Source organism: Neophocaena asiaeorientalis, unplaced genomic scaffold (genome assembly GCF_003031525.2).
Source record: "Neophocaena asiaeorientalis asiaeorientalis breed wild unplaced genomic scaffold, Neophocaena_asiaeorientalis_V1.1 scaffold123, whole genome shotgun sequence".
Lineage (NCBI taxonomy): Eukaryota > Metazoa > Chordata > Mammalia > Artiodactyla > Phocoenidae > Neophocaena > Neophocaena asiaeorientalis.
The window spans coordinates 8,567,286-8,589,557 of NW_020173666.1; the positions used below are offsets into that span (position 1 = coordinate 8,567,286).

Genomic DNA, 22,272 nt, shown 5'->3' on the forward strand with positions numbered 1-22,272 from the left:
GAAATGCATATCCAAACAAATTCACAGGTGAAAGAGTGGATAAGAAATTAGCATTGTTCCTGCAGAACCAAGAGACTCAAAAACACCATTTTTATTACCTTCTAGGGTTTTGTTGCCTATAAAGGCCATCACATTTATCACATCTCCTGAACACTGCACTAACAGGCAAACTGGGAATTATTTTCCTAGTTTTCAATTTAAGAACCCATAGTGACTTGTCTAATGTCAGAGATGTAGTAAGTGGTAGAGCCAGAACATAAACTCAACAACTCTAATTACTTACTCAGTGTTCTGGCTACTTTCTCATAATAAAAGTTGAAATAGGAGAAACTCTGAGATATCAGACTATCACAAAAGAATAAACTGCATCAATTTATACTTGTAGTGTGCTGTCTTATCTCCTCAATTCAGTTACTGGATAAAAATTATGTTGCAAGGTGCTCCCTGACATTTTATTTACTTTATTGTAGACAATAACCAGAGGCACATGGGCACAAATTATAGTCTTCACAGAGCTTTTTAACATGGGCTGGAGTGATTTGGGATTCTCCTTATCCTGGTATTCATTAATTTATCAATACATTCACACTTTCTTTCCTTCATTTGACCACTCTACAATATCTTTAAGTGCTAGGCAACCCCTGTTTGTGCAATGCTTTTGTAACTGGTGCCACCTGTGCCAAACAAAGGACAAGCTCTCCCCAAACAGAATTTGAAGCCTAACTGAAAGAATAAGAAGCACATACATAACAATGTAAGAACAAAGCAAGAAAATAGCCACAATGCAAAATAACAAAAGTAAATGTGGGCACATGAAAGACTTTTTTAAAGTTCATTACCTCCTAAAGGAAGGTCTCAAATTATTACTGGTCCCAGACATAGATTGCTTCTCACACCATTCCCAGGAATTGATGCTTCTCAACTGTTATTGGGAAAGCTATTCCCTACAAAGAGCTGAGGGACTTTAGAATATATAATTATTCTTTTGGACAACTCACCCACTTATTTTACCTAAATATTTGCAATATGTTATCAAACTGGCTCACACTTATGAAGTCTAGTTACTGAATAAACTTCAAAACTTGCCTCATTTTGCAGACAAACATCATGCTCACTGTGCTTAACATTAAAGGCTAGAAAGGATAACCCATGTATTTTCATCATTAGCTTCAGAAATCTAACAAGCCATGCTGATTCACAGACAACCAGAGCAACCTCTCCTGTAGAATTTCAACCTCAAAGCATGTGGGGGTGTGTCTAAATAAAAATAGAAGTCATAAGAACAGAGTGGAGCATATTTCCAGAGCAGTACACTCACAGATGTCCTTGTCCATTGACAGCCACGTGACTTGCCTATCCATTTGATGAGAACCAGCAGGGAAAGGTACCCCTGGTCTCAGTAGCAGGAAGAGTTGTGCTTCTACAGAGAAACTAGGTATTGAACTTTGTGAAACACATAACTGCTTAGATTCCTTTTTTAGCAAGTGTATAATATTTCACGACTGTGATGATTAATTTTGTGTCAACTGGGCTGGAGTGTGGTGCCCAGTTATGTGGTCAAATATTATTCTGATTATTCTGTGAGGGTAATTTTTTTGGATAAGATTAACATTTGAATCAGAGGACTCTGTGTAAAGCAGATCGTCCCCTATATGTGGATGGGCCTCATCCAATCTGTTGAAGGAATTAATAGAACAAAATGTTGACCTCCCCTGAGCAAGAGAGAATTCTGCCTGCACACAGCCTTCAGACTTGAACTGCAGCATTGATTCTTCCTGAGTCTCCAGCTTGCCAACCCACACTACAGATTTTGGACTCACCAGCCTCCATAATCATGTGAGCCAATCCTTAGAATAAATATTTATTATTTATTATAAATACTTATTATATTTATTTCTTGAGTACATATTACATGCCAGGCTCTGTACAAAGCAGTGAACAAAACAGACAAGATCCCTGCCCTCACGAGATTTATAGTTTAGACCTGTGCTAATCAATAACTACTGTAGCTGCTAGACACATGTGGCTATGGACCACTTAAAATATGGCTAGTCCAAGTTGAAATGTGCTGTAAGTATAAAATGCATACTGAATTTCAAACACTTAGTATGAAAAAAAGTTAAATATATCAAATTTTTATATTGATTACTTGTTGAAATGATAATAGTTTGGAGATATTGGGGGAAATAAAATATACTAACAATTTTTTAAAGACACAACCTGGTACAACCATTTCTACACATCCACAAAGAGAAGGGCAACCCTGGCAGAAAGAAGCAGGTAACTGATGACACAAACTATTTATCCTGAGATGTGGTCCACAATTGAGGTGGTAGAAACAAGAGAATCCTGGTAGCAGTGCATGCTGAGAACTGCAGTTTTTATGCTCTATAGTAATTCAGAGTATAAAAGGAAATTAAGAGCCCAAGAACAGGAAAATTATGATGAGCCCTAAAATCAGATAAAGTAGAGGAACTTCTAAATAAAATTAAATTAAGACTTCCCTGGTTGTCCGGTGGTTAAGACTCTGCCCTTCCACTCCAGGAGTAACGGGTTCTATCCTTGGTTGGGGAAGTTCCACATGCCATGCAACCAAGAAATTAACTAATTGATTAATTTAATTTAATACAAATATGAACTTTTTTTCTTAAAGAGAATCTACATTTTGAGGAAAAAACAGTATATATCTTCTATATACATATTTTATCTGTTCTGTTTCTCTGGAGAACCCTAATACAATGGTGCACATTTTAGATACTGTGTATTCTTTTGGCTTTCACAGGCTTTCTTATCATTAATGCTTCTTTGGCTGATTTCTCTTACCAAGTTTCATTTTAGTTTATCTAGAGACAGAGAAATGCAGTCCCTGACAGTCAGGAGCCAATCTGGCATTCATAGCTAGACCTTGGCGCTCTCCTATGGAAAGTCATTTCAGAGAACATCAATGTCACACAAGGCCAACTGTGACTCTGATGGATCAAGGACAAGAGCATAATCATGTCTGAATACAAAAATATTACCATTGCCCGAACCACAAAAATGTCTAAACATCCCCCTATCCTGGCTAGTAGCAATGACTACAATTTTAGCCTCAGTCTAGTCTTTTCTCCTTTTAGATAAGATTTATTAAGATAGAATTACTCCCACTCTCTGACAGCATCCAATTCAGAACAACGTCTGCTTCCTCAGTTCTATTCAAAATTGATAAACCCAAACCCTTTAAAAAGTTATTTCTAAAACTCTTCTACTGAGGTGACTCACAGTTCTTGATGGTGTGCATTTTCTTTTGAAGAAATAATCAGTAAACCCAACTTGTTCAACCATAAGTATATTTCTGATGGTCTTTGGCTAGAGAGCATTGACAACTTATCATGTATCATTAGTTGCCTTCAATTACTTCTGGATCAAATGAAGGTGGCTGCAACATTTAAGCAACAGCAACACAAAGTGTGAAATTTAAAAAGCCAATAATAGTTTTGTATTCTAAACACATTCTCAATGCTACATTTGCTGATTTCAATGTTTATTTTAGTATATTATGGCTATAATCCAATGGTGAATATCAAAAGCACTCTACAAATTGCTGTCTAGGAGTATAAAATTAATCTCAAGTAGCTATATTGTTTCCTTTTCCTGAAGAAAACTATGGATTTATAATCATTGTAATTCTAGGTGTTATGAGTATTCTACAGCAAATACTTTTTAACTGCCACTGTTAATGCAACCACCAAAAGAAAAAATGTAGGATTATAAATTCCAATTCAATTTAGGAGGTAATGGAATGACACAGTTACAAACTCAAATGATAAAAAAGACCAAACAAATTTGAGCACAGAAAAGAAGTACAAAGAGAAAACAGAAAATAACATGACAAACAAATCCAAATGTATAAAAATACAAAACAAATTTAAAGTTCTTCTACTATCAAAAGTGGAGTTATAGAGACTTAATTAATGATCCTACTGAAGGAATCAAAAACAGGATAAAATAAGTAAAACAGAAGTCTTCAAGACATCGGACTATGGCAACAAAGGATGGTGATGCCTGAGAAATGCAAATGAGGTGAGTCCTAAAATTGCCCCTAAAATTTGCCTTCAAGTGTTTCTAGACCACTGAAACAGGAAGGGGGAACTTAGGCAGAGAATCTGAGTCATAAGGAGTTGGAGCTAAGAGCCCAGGTAAAGCAAGGCAACTAACCAGACAGAATTCTCAAGAGGAGAGGGCTACACAGAGAAAGGACACTGAAATCTGCAGAAGATCCTTCTTGAGTATTTGACATAGTACTGAACATTGCATATGTATGAAGAAAATATCAGAGGTCAGGGAAAAAATCACCCAAAAGGATTACCTGTCATACAGGGCTGAAACAATGCCCATTCCTACCAACCAAATGAGAAAACATTGTATTTTATGGAGCATTGGGTAGAGTATTCAGGTAGTCCTCTATTCTAATATTCAAAAAACACACTCGGGCTTTCCTGGTGGCACAGTGGTTGAGAGTCTGCCTGCCGATGCAGGGGACACTGGTTCGTGCCTCGGTCCAGGAAGATCCCACATGCCGTGGAGCAGCTGGGCCCATGAGCCATGGCCGCTGGGCCTGTGCGTCCAGAGCCTGTGCTCTGCAACAGGAGAGGCCACAACAGTGAGAGGCCCACATACGGCAAACACACACACACACACAAGTACATTGGTTAAGAAGGGAAATGATGTTCCTGCAATTTTATTTTCTTAAACATCAGCCTTTATTTTCATTAATTTTCTCTATTGTTTTTGTTTTTTATTTCATTGATTTCTTCTCTGACCTGAATCATTTCCTTTCTTTTGCTTGCTTTGGGATTAATTTACTCTTCTTTTTCTAGTGTCTTAAAGTTGGAAACTGAAGTCATCAATTTGAGACATTTTTCCCCCTAATATAGGAGTGTAGTGCTATAAATTTCCCTCTAAGTACTGTTTTAGCTGCATCAGGAAAATTTTAATATGTTGTGTTTTTCATTCATTTTCATTCACTTCAAAATACTTTCTAATTTCCTTTTTAATTCTTTGTCTTATGGGTTATTTAGAAGATCTCTAAAATTCCAAAGTTTATTTTTATTACTTCTAATTTAATTCCATCGTGCTCACAGAACATACTTTCTATGAACTGAATCTTTGAAAATTTATTGAGACTCATTTTATGTTCCAGAATATTATCTATGTTGTTTAATGTTCAACGTGCATTTAAAAAATTGAGCAGTTTAGACTGGTTTGGGAGAATGTTCAATAAATGTAATTAGGTCAAATTGTTTGAGAGTATTATTCAAGTTCTCTATAACCTTACTGGTTTTCTGTCTCCTTGTATTATTAATATCAAGAGTAGATGTTGAAATATTCAACTGTAATTGTGGATTTGTCTATTTTTCTTTGCTGTTCTTTCAGTTTTTGCCTGATGTATGTTCAGGCTCTATTATTAAATGCATAAATAATTAGTATTTTTAAGTCCTCATAATGAACTTCTCCCCCTTATCACTATAAAATGACTCTATTTATAGCTGATAATGTTCATTCTAAAATCTACTTTGATATCAATATAGCCACTCCAGGTTCTTTTGATTACTCTTACAATGGCATATTTTCATTTTACTTTTATCTATTTCTGTCATTTTAAAAAATACTTCTTTATACTATTTTCTTATTCCCTTCTCCTTTAGGGACTCCATTTTACATTTATTAAGCTGCTTGAAGTTCTCCCACAGCTCTCTGATGTTATCTTCATTTTGTCATTCTTTTCACCTATTTCCTTTTGAAAACTCTCATTACTCTATCTGTAATTCTCTGATGTCTAATCTACTGTTAATCTCATCTAATGTATTTATCATCTTGGACATTGTAGCTTTCATCTTAAGAAGTTTGATGTGAAGATATATATTTTTTCTTCATTTCTCTACTTAATATGCTCAGTCTTTTCCCAGCTTCTTGAACATATGGATTACAATCACAGTTCTAGCATTCTTATTTACTAATTTTGTCATGTGTTGCATTTGGGGGTTGTTTTAGTTGATTTTTAGTTTTACTCCTCAATATTGATATTTTCTGCTTCTGTGACATGCCTGGTAATTTTTTGTTATATGCTAACATTATGAATTTCACTTCGTTGTATGTTGGTTATTTTTGTATTTCTATAAATACTCTTTACCTTTATTCTGGGACAGAGATAAGTTACTCTGAAACAGTAGACTTACTTTGGGTCTTGCTTTTCAACTTTCTTAGGCAGGACCAGAGCAGTATGTAATCCATGATGAATTTTCCCTACTACTGAGATGCAAGCTTTTTGAGTACTTTCCTTGATGTCCTATGAATTAAGAGGCTTTCCACTCTGGCTGTGGGAATAGGAACTATTCTCAATCTTAGTTAAAGTACTATTTTCTTTAATCCTTTCAAGTAATTCTTCCTCTGGTTTCAGATATTTCCTTTACATGCAAGTATTTAATCAGTATACACAGAAAGACTTGAGGGGGAATTCTTCAGCTCTCTCTATGTGCAGCTCTCTTTTCTCTGCTGCTTTTCCCTGCCAACTCAAGCCACCTTGGTCTCCATGGACTCACAACATTCTCTTCTCGGTTGAAGGAGACCGTTGGATTCTATCTGGGTTTTCTCTGCCTGTAACACAGTCTCAGAGCTTTCTCCAGGCAAAAACCTGGGCAGTGTTCAAGTTCATCTTGTTTGTATACAATCTCCCAGACTTCATTGTCCTTTGTTGCCTGATGCCCAGTATCTTTAAAGCCACTTTTGTATACGTTTAGTTATTTCAGAGGTTATTTCTAGTCCCTTGTATTGCATCCCCACTGGGAGTAGATCCCAGAATTGAGGCTTTAAATTGACAAAATACTGATGCCAAATAGGAAAAAGAATCCAAGTTTGATATAGTATACCCTGATTCTGCCCAAGTATGTAATTATTGGTCCAAGATATGAATGATTATTAAGAATGATAAGGATTGATATTTCCTTAATATTTTTTATTTCATACACAATAAAGGGAAGAAGAAAGATGTTTCCCATTAAAGGCATCCGAGTCTACCCCTACTTTTATTTTCTAAACTGTTATGGTCTATTAATTCTCCCATCAGCTACATCAAAGGAGTGACTGGATAGCTCTCATCTGTTATGGACACAATGTTCTGCATTTAGAACAATACAGAGAATCATACTGGCAATAATTTGGGGAAACAGAGACTATGAACTCTGCTCATGGTGTTTCATTTTTACTGTTGCTTTATGGACTTCATATCATACTTGGGTTGAAGTTCATAGAAGTTTTAATAAGTGTAAACCCAGGGAGCTCATAAACCATGTCCCAAACTCTACAACTGTGGTCATTCTTTATTTTGCTCTGCTGTAAGGAATGCTGATTCATACCCATATCTCAAAGCAATTTTCCACTCCATTTAGCTTACATATTTATTTAGGAAATACTTATTGAGTGCCTACTCTGTCAAGGCACTGTGTGAGACACTAATTTTATAAAATATGAAACAAAGAATAGTCTCTGTACTAATGAAGTATATAACCTAGTGATGACATAGATAATACAGGTTATCAAATAAATATTTAAATACAAATTGTATTCATTGCTATGAAAGAAAGTAACAAGAGGCTATGTTAGAGAATAAAAAACAATCAATTCTGATAACATGGGGAGGTCCTATCTAAGACAGTATCATGTAAGTGACCCACTGAAGGAAGAGAGCTAATCATAGCAATAGCACAAAAGAGAGCTGACAGAGACATATGCTTGTACTTACATATTATGAAAGGAAAGACAAAGTTGTTGTGTTCAAGGATATGAAATAAAGCCATTGTGGCTGAAGTGCAGCAAGGGAGAGAGAGGAACCAGATGAGGTTGGAAGATAAGCAGATGCCATATCACACAGGGTCCTAAGTGCAATAGTCATTGAAGACTTTTAACCATGGGGATGTCAGAATCATCTTTATGTTCTTGGAATATTACTCAGCCATAAAAATGAATGAAATAATCCCATTTGCAGCAACATGGATAAACCTAGAGATTATCATACTAAGGGAAGTAAGTCAGACAGAGAAAGACAAATATCATATGATATCACTCATATGTGGAATCTAATTTTTAAAGATACAAATGAACTTATTTACAAAACAGAAACAGACTTACAGATATTTAAAACAAACTTATGGTTACCAAATGGGAAACGTGGTGGGGGGAGGGATAAATCAGGAACTTGGGGTTAACATACACACACTACTATATACAAGATAGATAACCAACAAGGACCTACTGTATAGCACAGGGAACTCTACTCAATATTCTGTGATACCTATATGAGAAAAGAATCTGAAAAAGAATGAATATATGTATACGTATAACTTAATCACTTTGCTGTACACCTGAAACAAACACAACATTGTAAATCGACTGTACTCCAATAAAAAAAAAATTTAAGTAAAAAAAAGAGTAATCTTTATGCTCTTGAAAGATCACTCTAACTTCCATATGTATAACAGACTGGAGGAAGCAAAAGTAGAAGCAAAGATATCAACTAGGGAACTAATGCAAGAGTCCAGATGAGAAAGATAGTGAAATACACTGAGATGGTGGTGGTGGTGGAGATTCAGAGAGTGGGTGACTACATGTTAGGATAGAGAATTTGTTTATGGATGGATATTTGAGGGTAAGGGAGGGGAGGTATAAACCTTAAGTCTCAAGTTTCTGATTTAATGATTAAATCAACAATGATGTTGTTTACTGAGATGGGAAAAGTCTAAGTGAGAAAAAGTTTTAAAGGTGAAATCAAGAGTTCATTTTGGGGCCATTAAGTTTGGAATGCCCAGGGGTTATCAAAATAAAGATGTTAAGTAGCCAGCTGAATAATTCCAAGGAGGAGTTTGAAATGGAAATAAAATCTTGGTAGTTATTAGAATTTAGGTCATATTTAAAGACATGAGATTGGATAAACTAGCTAAGGAGAGAAGGTAATCAGGGGAACCTAAGACTTATCCTCAAGTATGATAGCTAATATTATATGTCAACTTGACTGAATCATAGGATGCCCAGATGTCTGGTTAAACATTATTTCTGGGTGTGATTGTGAGGAGATTTACAGAAGCGATTAGCATTTGAATTGGTAGACTAAATAAAGTACATTGCCCTCCCCAATGTGGTTGGGCATCACCCAATCCACTGAGGACCTGAATAGAATAAGGAGGAGGAGGGGAGTATTTGCCTTCTCCCACTGTCTGACTGTTGAGTTGGAACATTGACCTTCTCCTGCCCTTAGCACTTCTGATTCTCAGGCCTTCAGACTCAGAATGGAATCTACACCATTGAATCTCTGGTTCTCAGGCCTTCAAACTATATGACTGGTCTTCCTGGGTCTCCAGATTGCAGATGGTAGACCATGGGACTTTTCAACCTCTATAATCACTTGAGCCAATACCTTTTTGATAAATAGATTATAGATAGATAGATAGATATAGAGATATAGAGATAAGTTCTTTTTCTCTGGAGAACCCTAATACACCAATAAACTCCAACATCTAGATTTCAGGCAGAAGAAGAAGAGTACCATAGAAGAAGGGGGGGAAAGAGGACAGAATGGTATCATAAAAGCCAAAGGAGGAAAGTGTTTTAAGGAATATAATGTGAGTAGGTTGAAGAAAGGCATGTGTCAATTAGTTTCAAATGTCAAGAGCGCTCTTGTGAAGAACAGTTTGTATGAAACGTTAGAAGTAACAGCCAGATTGAATAGGTTGAAAAGAGATAGGAAGTGAGGAAGTAGAGACTGCATGTGTGACAAATAACTTGGGAAAAAATTATTTGGAAGGAAATCAGTGTAGTGGGGTGGTTAATAGAGGGTGACATGGGGTTAAGGAAGGAGTTTGTAAAGAGATATATATCTATATATAGATATAGATGTAGATGTAGGTATAGATTTAGATATAGATAGATATATCCTTTCTCATTTTTCTTACTGAATTAGACCCTGAATATCTGTCCTGGTACCAATTTGAAACATACAAATAAGTTAGGGGAAAAAAATAAAGTTACCTAGCATCATCAAGGATGGAAGGCTTCATGACAGTTCACTGTCCTGAAAGGTATGTGGAAAGCCACTCTATCAATATTTGTACAAAGCGACGTATTTTAAAAACTTACTAGCATCAACACAATTTTACAAAACAACTATCCAATCAAAAATAGCCTTTCTGTTTAACAAGAAGAAATATTTTTGACACAGATCCTTGTAAAATTGCAGTAATTCATGTATGTGTAGCTATGAAAAGCTTTCTTTCTCTGACTGTATAAAACTAAGCACTACCAGACCTAAGACAGAGGGTTTGCCCTCAAATTTAACTTCAAGATTTGCTTTTCCTGCCATTTTACTGCAAAAAGAGCTAAACTCACAGGACATTTCCAGCAAACATGAGAATTTTTCAGTTCTTTCCCCACATATTGTGTGAGTTATGGATAGGTGAAGAGTAGATAAATAAGCATAGATGAAGAAATGAGCAAAGCCCCTAATTGCAAGGGAGCAGTTTAGAAACTAGTCTTATTATTTAATATAAAAACATATAAAGTTTAAGGGAAAGGATTGTGTTTTAATTTAGTAGTTTCTATCCAAGAATGCCCAGCATATTCCATTCATTCTTGCTGAACACAATGAGGTTGATCTTATTAGTTTAATTTTACAGATGAAGAAACTAGGTTTTATGGAAGTTAAACATCTTACCTAAGTATATACAACTGGTAAGTATCAGAGCTAGGGTTTAAGTCCAGCTTTTCCAAGTCCAAAGCCAATGTTTCCAAAGATATAGCATAATGACCTGCAGCAGAAGGAAGTGGTTAGGAACGTAGGCTAGGAACCAGACTGCCTGAGTTCAATCCCTAATTCCACTCCACTTTAATCTGTGAATTTGTGCAAGTTATTTCTTCTGCTCTATCTCAGTTTTCTGATTTATAAAATGGGGATAATGATATTTATCTCATAGGATTTTTATGAGTTTAAACAGTGCTTGAACCATATACCTCAGTAAATGACAGCCATTAACACACTAACATTCTTTTAAGAAAAACAGTTCTTCTCTATTTGGTAAGGTTACCCTTTTATGAAGAGTGCTCTTAGTAACTAGTGAGCAAAGATGCTTCACAGTCAAATCACCCTAAACTATTTTTGATCTTATATCTGAACACAGACAACCAGAATTTTAATTCCAAAATTCTGACAAAATTGTCTTCGGTCCATCACTGCTTATGTATTTGCTTTTTGTTCAAGCTTTCCCTACCCCACCCTCCAGTAAGTCTTTGTTTATCTTCCTGTAAAAAAAAGGACAGTGACTAAAATCCAGCAGCACCAAAGCTGGGAAAGCTTCCAAGTTCATTTGCAGAATACTCCACAGAGTTAGAGATATGTGATCTGTCACAATATTGTAAGTTTGCACTAAGTCTGCATTCTAAAAACTCACTGGGAAAAAGGAAAGCAAACAGGAAGGAACAGCTGGGTCAGCGGGCTTCTCCATTCATTGCATGGTAATGACTTTGCCCACACTCATTGCCCATTTCTCCTACAAACAATAGAATTCAGACGAGTAGATGTGTCAGAACTGGGTTGCTCTAAGATGACAGAAAAAGACTCCTGTCTTTTATATAATTGTAGCCTTTTGGCCTTGTGGTTGTTACATGCAATAAATGTCATTTTAAGAGGACTAGCCCTTACATCCCATCAAAATCTTTCCAGGAAACCTGGAGCATAGAACTCTGGTATTCTCTCGTATTGTGGCAGAACAGCAGCAGTATAGGCACATTACCGAAATACCATGGTCCAAGGGAGGTAAAGCTGATCTGTTTTGTGGTAGAAAGCCTTTCCATTGAATTGCTGGAAAAGCAGGAGAAAGAGCTACTTAACACTCATCTTTTGAATATTATGCATCCTGCCTTGTCCCTGTGATGGAAGAGCAGAAAAATGAGGGACTGCAAACAGAAAAAAGGGAATCAACAATCTGAGGATAAAATGATACTGGCGTGTATGTGTGCATGTCCGTGTTTTCCTGGAGTGGCTGGGGAATAAATGATATTTATGCCAAAGTATGGCTTTATGGAAATTATTTCAGAGTTCTTGTGGTTACTCCTAAATTTTATTACATATTTGGAAGTTTGATAAACAAAGGGAAATCCAAAGCTCCTAGCTATGGGAATTAAATACTTAGAAAAATCAGCTAAAGGCAAAAGAGTAGAGAGGAAAGCTTCAACAGATTAAAAGTTTCACAAAAGTATTATTTTCCAATATAAATATAAACTACCTCATAATTGTCTGTGTGTTTACCCATGTGCATATATGTGTGCATTCACACATGGTCACATGCACAAAGAATTTAAAGCCAAGCAATTTGAATTGAAATAATACATATGTCTCAATTATCTGGATGCTACAAGAAAAAGCAAAAATGATTCTGACCAGAATAACTTTCATAATTGTTTTAGTTTTCCATTTCAATCATGTGTAGACTATTTCAGAACAGTTGTTTTTCTTTTTAAGAAAATGATTTGGCAATCATTGGAATGGAGAACAAAATAGGCCCATTTATTTATTTTTTTCAGATGGACTACTAATACAGATGGTGCTATTAAAATTATGTCAAAGTAATGTCCACAAAAAAGTGGGATTTAGATTCAAATATTTTAAAAAGTTCATTCAGAAAGAAAAAGAGTGATACTTTGAGCCAAGATAAGACAATCTTCCAAATAATTTACGCAATACTTCAACTATCAACAAAATAATTTATGTTATTGAACTTCCTCTTCCAAATGCAAAAATTTAAATATCTCCTACAATTCTTTTCATTATTCCATGGAGTCTCTATCTCAAGAACACCGGTAAAGGAGAGGAATAATTGCATCGTTAGCACTTGTTTGATGGGATCTACTCAAAAATATCAGTGGAATTGACTATTTATCATTATTGCTTCAGCAAATGGTTTCATATGGGCTAAATAATAAAAAATATAACAAGCTAGGATTTCTTAGAGGTGGGCTTGAATATTTGACAAACTTCTGAAATAATTTCAAGCAAGTAAAACTCAACAGAAATAAACATTTGTCTTCTAATTGCTGTCATGATAAAAAACTTTCCATAACTTATAAGTTATTGAATTATACTCCTCAGACTGGAGCAGTACGTAGATAACCGACCTTTGGTCTAGATCATAGCTTGGATACATTGCTTGCCTTCCTCTGAGTTGTTAGGTACATTAAGACAGAAAATACAAATTTGCAGAGCTCCCACTGTTGGCAGAACAATGGCATATACGACAATATCTGATTTCCGGAGCCCTTCTTAGGTATCATACTTCCAAAGGGTTAAAGTGGCAAATAATGTCACATTCTAGCACCTGGGAGCCAAGCTGGGATCTTACATTCAAAGTCAGATTTTTTAGTCAAGATGGGTGTATGTTTTTAATTACATTTCAATCAAGTTAAAATGTTTTTTTTCTTTAAACTATTCATCCTCAGCCATAATGTTTAAAAACAAAAATAGGCTCTATGAAATATTTTCTAGAAATATATGAAATATGAGTAAACTTGTTTAGTAATATTTATTGCTCAATATCCTTAATCATTTACACCTTTAAAAGAGAAAAGGAGAGTTTTCCAGTGTGTTTATCCTTGAACTCTAAACATTTTGGTTCCTGCCTTTTTAAGGCAGCCCCAAATCCAGAGAAAACAAGGACGATGAAGAGAGTTATATAAAGAGTCAACAACCAGTTGCAGTCAGAATACTTTCAAAGAATTGTGTATGAGATTCTAAGGAGAACTGAGAGACAGCTATGTACATTTAATTTAAATCACCAGTGCAAGTGTATACGAGAGAATAATTAGTTTGAAAATTTCTATTAACAATGTCATTCAAGTGCCTGAAATAATCAATGCATGTTGGCAAAACTTATGAAAATAAGTTTTATGAATTTATTCATATAACAAATGTTTATTGAGAACTCATTTTATGCCAGAAAAATTCCCTGCCTTCATGAAATTAATATTAAATAGTAAAAAACTATATACATCCAAATAAAATATATAATAGGTTGACTGGTGATAAGTGCTAAATAAAACTTTGTTTTATGTAGTAAAATGAAGTTGCACCGGTGTGTCTGTTAGTCATCTATTACCACAACATTGCAGCATTCAGCAATAGGTGTTTACTGCACATGCGTCAACTATGCTGATCTGGCTGGGGTTGGCTGGCTGTAGGATGGTGAAATTGATCTCAGGTGAGATGACTGGGGCAACTCAGCTCTAATCCACGTGTTTCTCAACTTCCGGGAGGCCAGTCTGAGCAGGTTCTCAGGGACTTGGAAGGGGTGTGAGGGAGTAAATGCAGACAGTCCAGGTTTCTTGAGACCTAGACTCAGAACTGGCACACTGTCACTTCTAATTCATTCTACTGGCTAAAGAAAGTCATATTATAGAACCTAGACACAAAGAACAGTGCAGGTCATCCCACCCACTGGGAGAGAGAACTGGAGAGCCAAGAATAAACAGTATGGATACAAGGAGAGGTAAAGAAGGGGCCAGTGATACGTTTACAGTGTGGAGCCTACTTGAAAAGAGTGGTCAAGAAAGAGGTTATTGATCTCTTTGATCCAATTGATCAGACACTTTAGGGAGGTGAAGGGGTGAGCCACTGGGATATCTAGAAGAAATACTTCAAATGAAATGGCCATGAGGCAGAATGGAGAAAATGAGGGGAAGTGGTAGAATACGAGGTTACAGAGGTGGTAAGGGAGGTGAATTGGAGCAAAGATCCTTCAGGGCCTTGTAGGCCCTTGAAAGATCTTTGATTTTACTCTAAGTAAGATAAGAAGCCATTTAAAGATTATGAGAAAAGGCAAAACATAATTTAATATTTAGGGGATTTACTACAACTAACGAAATGCTGGGTCGACTAGTGGTTGTCATGAAAATTGAAAGATTAATTGAGAGCCATAGACAGATATGCACTTATAGACAATAAGAGGAATTGGTAAATTCTACATGTACAATCCTATATACAAAACTATGTATATAATACCTTAAAGGAAATGTAATGGTTATTGAAGGTAAAGTGATTTACAACCTGCTTATGTTGAATTTAGAAAATAGCCCAGCTAAGCAAAGACTTCACTATAGCTATGACCTTGGATGTATTACTGCTGCTAATCATGTGTTCCATTAACAGCCACTCTCCAAAATATCAGGACTAAGCTATTAAAATAAGTGTGGGATGATGATGGCAGTTATATGAATAACTAAAGCCAATATATTTTGAAGTTCACGGAAGAGGAGAGACTTTTAGTACTTGCCTAAGATCCAGCTTGGCTTTTACTGAATGCGTTGCTTTGAAGCAAATATTTTTATGAAAAAATGTATGATATGGGTTTTATATCAATGGTAAATCTTGACTCATAGATAAGTTTTTCTTTCTTCAAATAGAAAATATAGGCTAAGCAAAAAATATCAACAAAATCGCAGATATTGCTAGTATACAAGTAACATAGTAAGGCTCAAGGAAACTAAAGGTTATATGGTTAGAATCCATGTTATAGAAAATAATTTGGCTTGTAATAAATTGACTTAGTTATTTACAGTCCACCTCCTTTCACAAGAGACTTGAGGTTTCACGTAGACTTGAGACAACTCAGCTAGGAAATGTGCAATTATGGAGAAAAGAAAGAACACCTCATAAGAGTAACTAAGATATAATGTAAACTTGAATTTCAAGTCTTTTTACAGAATATACCAAGTGGTATTTTTTTCTATAAAAGCTCTTTCCTGGGTTTCTCAAGGTTGTCTTGATATTTGAAAGAGAAATTAAATTTGTTCTGCATTTTCCCAAATTGGATATTGAATAGGTGGTACACACTGAGATATAGATGTTAATACAACTTCAGGGAAGCCTTGAAATTGTGTCCAGAATATCCTGCATTCAAAGCTGAGATAATAATTCTCCTTAATGAAAATTGAGAAAAGTAATAGAAAAGGAAAATCAAATTTCAGTTAAAAATATATAGTTAAAGCTCAAATTCCTACTCCATAGAACAACTACACTTTTATAAAATAGAATGAAAACCAAAAATGTTTCTGGAGAAGGACAATGGAAACTGGATTGCTCTTTGACAGTAGTTCTAGAAGAAAAGTCACATGACCAGTTGATTTGTCTACATATAAAGTCCTGGCTGGTGGACAAAATATACTGAGTTAAAAAAAGATTAAAATGTTATCATTAGAGTATACTTGAAGTTTTTAAGCTGTGCCATTTAATAAATCACTCAAATTATTTTAGATGACATTATTGTCTTAGTCATTTGGGGCTGCTATAACAAAATACCATAAACTGAGTGGCTTATAAACAACAGAAATTATTTCTCACAGTTCTGAAAGCTGGAGGTCTAAAATCATGGCGCCAGCATGGTCAGGTTCTGGTAAGGTCTCTCTTCTGCATTGCAGACTGCCAAACTGCTGTCTTCTCATTGTACCCTCACATAGCAAAAAGGGAGCTAGGGAGATCTCTGGGGTTTCTTTTACAAGGGTAATAATCCCACTCATAAAGTTCCCACCCTCATGATCTACTTATCTCCCAAAGACCCCATCTTCTAACCATCACTCTGGGGGTTAGGATTTCAATACATGAATTGGGGGGAGGGGAACAAACATTCAGTCCATAGCATTTATGAAACATGCTAATTATTTTTCAACTTTTTTTTTCCACTGATGAGAAGACTGTCACTCAGCCAGGTAAAGTTAACATATCCAAACTCCCTCAGCTAAAAAAGTTTAAAAAACGTACAAATCTAAGGTTCACAAAATGATCTGACTTCAAGGCAAGGACTTATTATACTGTGCTTATTTGTCTTTCACATGAAGTAAGTTTAGACTGATTCTGTGTGTCCTCAAGAGATTGAATAATGGCAGATAAATTTCAGCTCAATATGAGTGAATTAATATACTAGTCCATAGGAGAATATGTGGTAAGGCATTTTTATTCGTCTTTAGGAGATCTCTGTAGCTTTTTTTTTTTTTTTTTTGCTGAAATTATACCCTTCAACATAAAAAGATAAAAATAATACTGAACATTGGCAAAATCACCTATGATTAGTAGAGTTTACTGGTGTTATCTGTTTTCAAGACAAATGATAAAAATAATAGTGGAATTAAATGTTCTTACCAAGCTCCCTACCTCACCCCCGTCCCTGCTCCCCAAGAATATAGCTTTCTACAACCAATTGGGGATATTTAATGATAATGTTTTTGTTAAAATATATATACATAGACAAATATTCCCATGTACGGAAATGAGAATTACTTCAGAAATAGTGTTAACTTTACCAAAACGAAGACAAACAAAACAAAACAAAACCTTACTCCTGGTTGATTTACAAATTTATTTATAAAGTAGATGCTTTTGTAGATTTAGAGTTGAGTTATCAAATTTTAAAATGTATCAATAATCCTCAGCCTTGTGTGAGCCGTTCCAGTTCCAGATGTCTATGTATCAATAGTTTCTCCTGGAATGTCTACACTAGAAAACACTGAAATAAAGCAAATGTTTGGTTTTCACAGTCTTCTACTAAGAAGCACATGTAGGAAGTCTGGAGATAAAAACAATAATTAATAATTCCAAACGTATGAGATTTATATATGGAATGTCACCGTTGTCTTTCTTTGACTTTTCTGGACACCACAACTCCCTGATTTCTGTACCCAGTTCCTACGCCTCTTCCTCACCAGGATAGAAATCAGATGCAAATAAAGTTTCTACTCTAGGAGAAATAAAGGAATATGGAGTAAAGGGAATAGGTTTCCTTTCTAAAATTTTGTTTTTCATTTCTTTTTCAGAGAAGGAATCACTCTTGTTTCAGGCAGGTTTCAAGGGTTGGAAATTCTCACTTGGTGATAGGAAACACACGGTTACATTTTCGCGGACAGGCGGGTCTGAGGCAAGGAGGGCTAAAGAAGGTTTTGTGTACCCTGCCCCCAAACGATTGCTTAGGCAGTAAGGATGGAAGAGCGCTGGGGTGTAGGGTGGTCAGAGTTGCATCAAGTCAATGTCTTTCCTGTCATGTTATACTGAGAAAACGGCGCTGGAAAAAGAGTGATGTCAGCCCCCTTTCTTATGCTTTACAGCCTCCAAAAACTAACTCTCTGTTTGTCTCACTCCCAACCCCTTCTCTCCAACTCCCTTCCTTGTTCTGCCCCTCCTTAGAGGTGTTTGCACAGACGAGTGCCGAGTGAGGAAACCAAGTCGTTGGATCGCTTTGCGCAAAATCCACTTCTCTCTCCTCCCTCCGCTCCAGCCTCTGGATCCCGCACAGCCCTCCTTCCCCTCCCCAAAGCGGTGTGGGGTTGACGATGTGTCTCTGTACTTCCAAGGTGGGAGGGGGCTACAAGCAGAGGATACCGTCAGGTGCTTAGCTCTCTCCTTCTGCCTGACTCTCCTCTCTGGCTCCGCCAGGGTTGGTCTATAAGAAATAGCCGGAGCTGTGGCAGTGGCGAGAGGAAGCAGCGGAGGCGCGTAGACCCTGAAAGTCCGGGTGCTCGCGGTTACTCGCAACGCGGTCCCAGCCGGCCGGTCGTCAGCACCATGGACAGCAGCAGCGTCCCCAAGAACGCCAGCAATTGCACTGATCCCTTCACGCACTCTTCAAGTTGCTCCCCGGGACCCAGCCCTAGTTCCTGGGTCAACTTCTCCCACTTAGAAGGCAACCTGTCCGACCCATGCGGTCCGAACCGCACCGAGCTGGGCGGCAGCGACAGCCTGTGCCCTTCGACCGGCAGTCCTTCCATGATCACGGCCATCACCATCATGGCCCTCTACTCCATTGTGTGCGTGGTGGGTCTCTTCGGAAACTTCCTGGTCATGTATGTGATTGTCAGGTAAGGAAGGCTACAGGGCTCCGAGTGTAGATTTCAGTGGCTAATAGGGGCATAAAGGGTGTCCGGCGGGAGGGTGAGAAAAGGGAGGTGAACAGGGGAGAGTATGGAGGTGACAGTGGATGGAATGGTTGCTGTTTGAGTACAAAATCCTACTTTTCTATTCTTCGCTCCGTTGATAAAGACATAATCCAAAATTTGGGGAACGGAGAAGTTGCTCTGGTAAAACTATAAAGCTCTGGCAAAAAAAAAAAAAAAAAAAAAAAAGTCTATCTTACAGCTTGCTTATACTAAGCCAAGAGGGCTCTTAGCTCTTGAGCACAGTGTCCCACAGTCCCTTCCAAAGGAGCTGTAGAAACAATAATTTGTGAATAATGGAAGAGAAATTCTAGTTATTTTACCCCTAATTGGGGGGAGGAGGGGCAGGTTTCCTGCTCAGTTCTTTTCAGAGATGAACCTCGGCAACTTTCCTACTCCTGCTGGTGCCAGGGTATTTTGCTGCACCACTGGCCCACCTTCCTCTTCCTTGGTCATAGCAGCCCTTATTCCACTCTTTCTTCCATCCTGAGGCCACACTCATAGAGGAAGTTTTTCTGGTGTCTTTCCACAGTAAATAGTGTCGTTTTGCTGTAACAAACATGACAGCCGTGTTGCCTAGACCAGTTTGCAGTTGGCAGCTGCAGATCTGCTAGGAGAGTCACAGACTGAATGGGGATAGGTAGGGTGGTTCAGAACTGCAGGACATGACAGTTTTTCAATGCCTCCGAAAGCTGAAACTAGTTAGAAGTGACCAAAGGCAACATAATTCTGGATTATAAACTATTACATAAGAAGTTGTAATGGTTGCTCTGGAAAAATTAAGAAGTGTCTTTATCCAATGAAATTGTTTCAAGAGAGTTCGTGGCCCACTTTCTATTTGCCCAGATGTTCCAGGTTTATCTGGCAAAGAGTGTGCAAACTCTCAGCATTGAGATTGATGTAAATAGATTGCGTTAGTGTTGATGTGCTTATTCAAATCCTACATGTTAATATGGAATACTATATTCTCACTTTTGTTGAAGTAGATAATTATTTTAATACTTTAAAATGGCTCCTGATTTAGGATTTTCTTTCTACTAAGGGTTCTATGTATGTAGCAAGCATGGCATTTTCATATTTGGCTACAATATTGGCTTCATCCACTCAGCAAGTATTGCAGGTTTCAATGGAGCTCTTTAATCATTTAACGATCATTTTCTCCATTATGCTTCCATTATCAATGTGCTGCAAGTTGCTTATCAATTCTTTCTACTTTGATGTACGATTTCTTTAATTAACGATTGTTAAAGAGTAAAACTAATTTTCCTGATCTTTTGATGAGGAATAAGATAAGTAGTTTCTCTGAGAAAAGAGCACCATCTATTGCAAAGAAGGCTAACAACAAAAGGAAAAATGCAGGGAGAAAATCAATGGAAGAATTTATTTTTTAAAACATCACTTTATGTAATTCAATATAAAGCTTCATATCAAAGATAAAAACTGTCTCTTTTGCATTTATGATAATAAAAATAACAATTAAAGATCTGCTTCATGAAGGGAAAATGTTTCTCATTTCTCCTAAGAAAATTCATAGCATCAGGAGTTTATAGAGCTAGAAGGGAAACTAGAGCTTTTCTAGGCTAGGTGATTAAAATGTGGCAGAGAAAATATAAATGATTTCTCCAAGGACAGATAATTCATTAGTTCAGTACCATGGAATCGCTCTTAGCCAATATAATTTTGTGTTTATTAGAGTGGCAAATCATGATTTGAGTTAATTCAACTAGAAGATTGACAGAGTAGGTTTAGATAATGATGTGGAAATAATAAATCAGTCCAAATTTATGTCTGTAATCCTGGATAATGAAGGATAAATAGAAATTACCAAACCATCTTGATACTCTGCCATCTCAAACATAATCTTTTATGCTCTGTTATTGCTTCCCTTGGTATTTTCCTTCCTGACTTTTCTCCTCTCTAGTTTATGCTTTTCTATAAAGCGAGAGCCAACAGAGCAGCAGCTGTCTGTGAAATAAGCAGATTGGTTTTATTCTAGTGTTTAAGAGATTACTACTTGAGTGAGTTTGTTCTAAAGGCATTAAAATGTAAAACCTCTGAACTTTTGATGACTTGGAAAAGGATGGTGACACTGTCTCTGAGAACATGATGTTATGCTTTACTTTTCTGTGCTTAAAGTTTTAACAAAATACATTCACTTTTTTTATACAACAGAAACTAACCCAACATTGTAAAGCAATTATACTCCAATAAACGTGTTAAAAGATTAAAAAAAAAGGGCACCCCAAACACCCACCTGTGGCAAGCCAGGTGTTTAATTCCAAGGTCAGGTAATCCTCTGGGTATACGACTGTGAAACAGAAAAATAGTTCAGTGACAAATGAAGTGATGAGGAAAGCCTCTGGGGAGTGAAGAAACTCTATCTATTTAGCTGAGAAATTTAACTGGACTGTCTCCAGGCTGTGGTTATTTCACTACAAAATGATCAGTTCAGGGACATTATTGCCTCTGTTAGAAAGATGAATATAATGCTGCATCTATTAAAGTACTGAGGTGAAACGCTTACTTCCTGCTATTATTTAAAATTCAACAAATACTTTTGAATTTTCAAGTAGTTACGGTTTTCTAACCAGATTAAGATTACATTTATTAGAACGTCCTAACACATTGAGTGAACCATGAGGTCCGACGACTATGGCAACAAAAGACAACAACAAAAATAACAGGTAATATAGATGCCATGAATGATTAATGATTTTCAGTTCTTTATCTTAACTCCACCATCATCATAACTTCATCAACAACATTATTAAATAATATAACTTAAGTAACATTCTTACACAGTGCTGTTCTAAGGAACATAAGGGAGGAAAAGAGATGCTGCTACATGATCTAAAATTTTAAAATTCAGATGTTAAATGATAGACTGTTATAACTGTTCATTATCTGAAAGCTTTTTTGGTTTTAAAGTACTTGCATGGTAACTATATATTAAAAATTACCACAGCTATTCTGGAAAAAGAAGGCGATAAAATATTACAATATGTGACAATCATTTAAAATGGGATAATAGTATATTATTGTCAAGAAGGTTTTAAAGAAAAAAAATCAATCAAAATAATACACAAAGTTATAGCCACCAGGAGTGTTTCAGTTATTGAAAATATTTGACCAAAATATAGAATTAACCATAACTCTAAAAACTGATATAGTCCCAGATGTATTTATTTTGTGAGTTTTTTTAAAAGAGATTTGTCCATTTAGTTATTATGCAGACACTGTTGGAAAAAGTAAAGAGTTAGAAACTGTTAGATCTCTGGG

The 22,272-nt window shown here is 36.3% G+C and overlaps 1 protein-coding gene across 3 annotated transcripts in view; it reads left to right on the forward strand.

Annotated features, from left to right (window-relative positions):
- Positions 1-18,408: 18,408 nt before the first annotated feature.
- Positions 18,409-22,272, forward strand: part of OPRM1 (opioid receptor mu 1) — a 155,503-nt gene continuing 151,639 nt past the window's right edge. The window contains exon 1 of one of the 3 annotated variants that reach the window (XM_024748046.1): positions 18,409-18,918. In XM_024748046.1, coding sequence (XP_024603814.1) covers positions 18,626-18,918 — 293 coding nt within the window. In that variant the 5' untranslated portion in view covers positions 18,409-18,625. The remainder of the gene's footprint in view (positions 18,919-22,272) is intronic. The other 2 variants (XM_024748048.1, XM_024748047.1) reach the window with 2 other exon arrangements.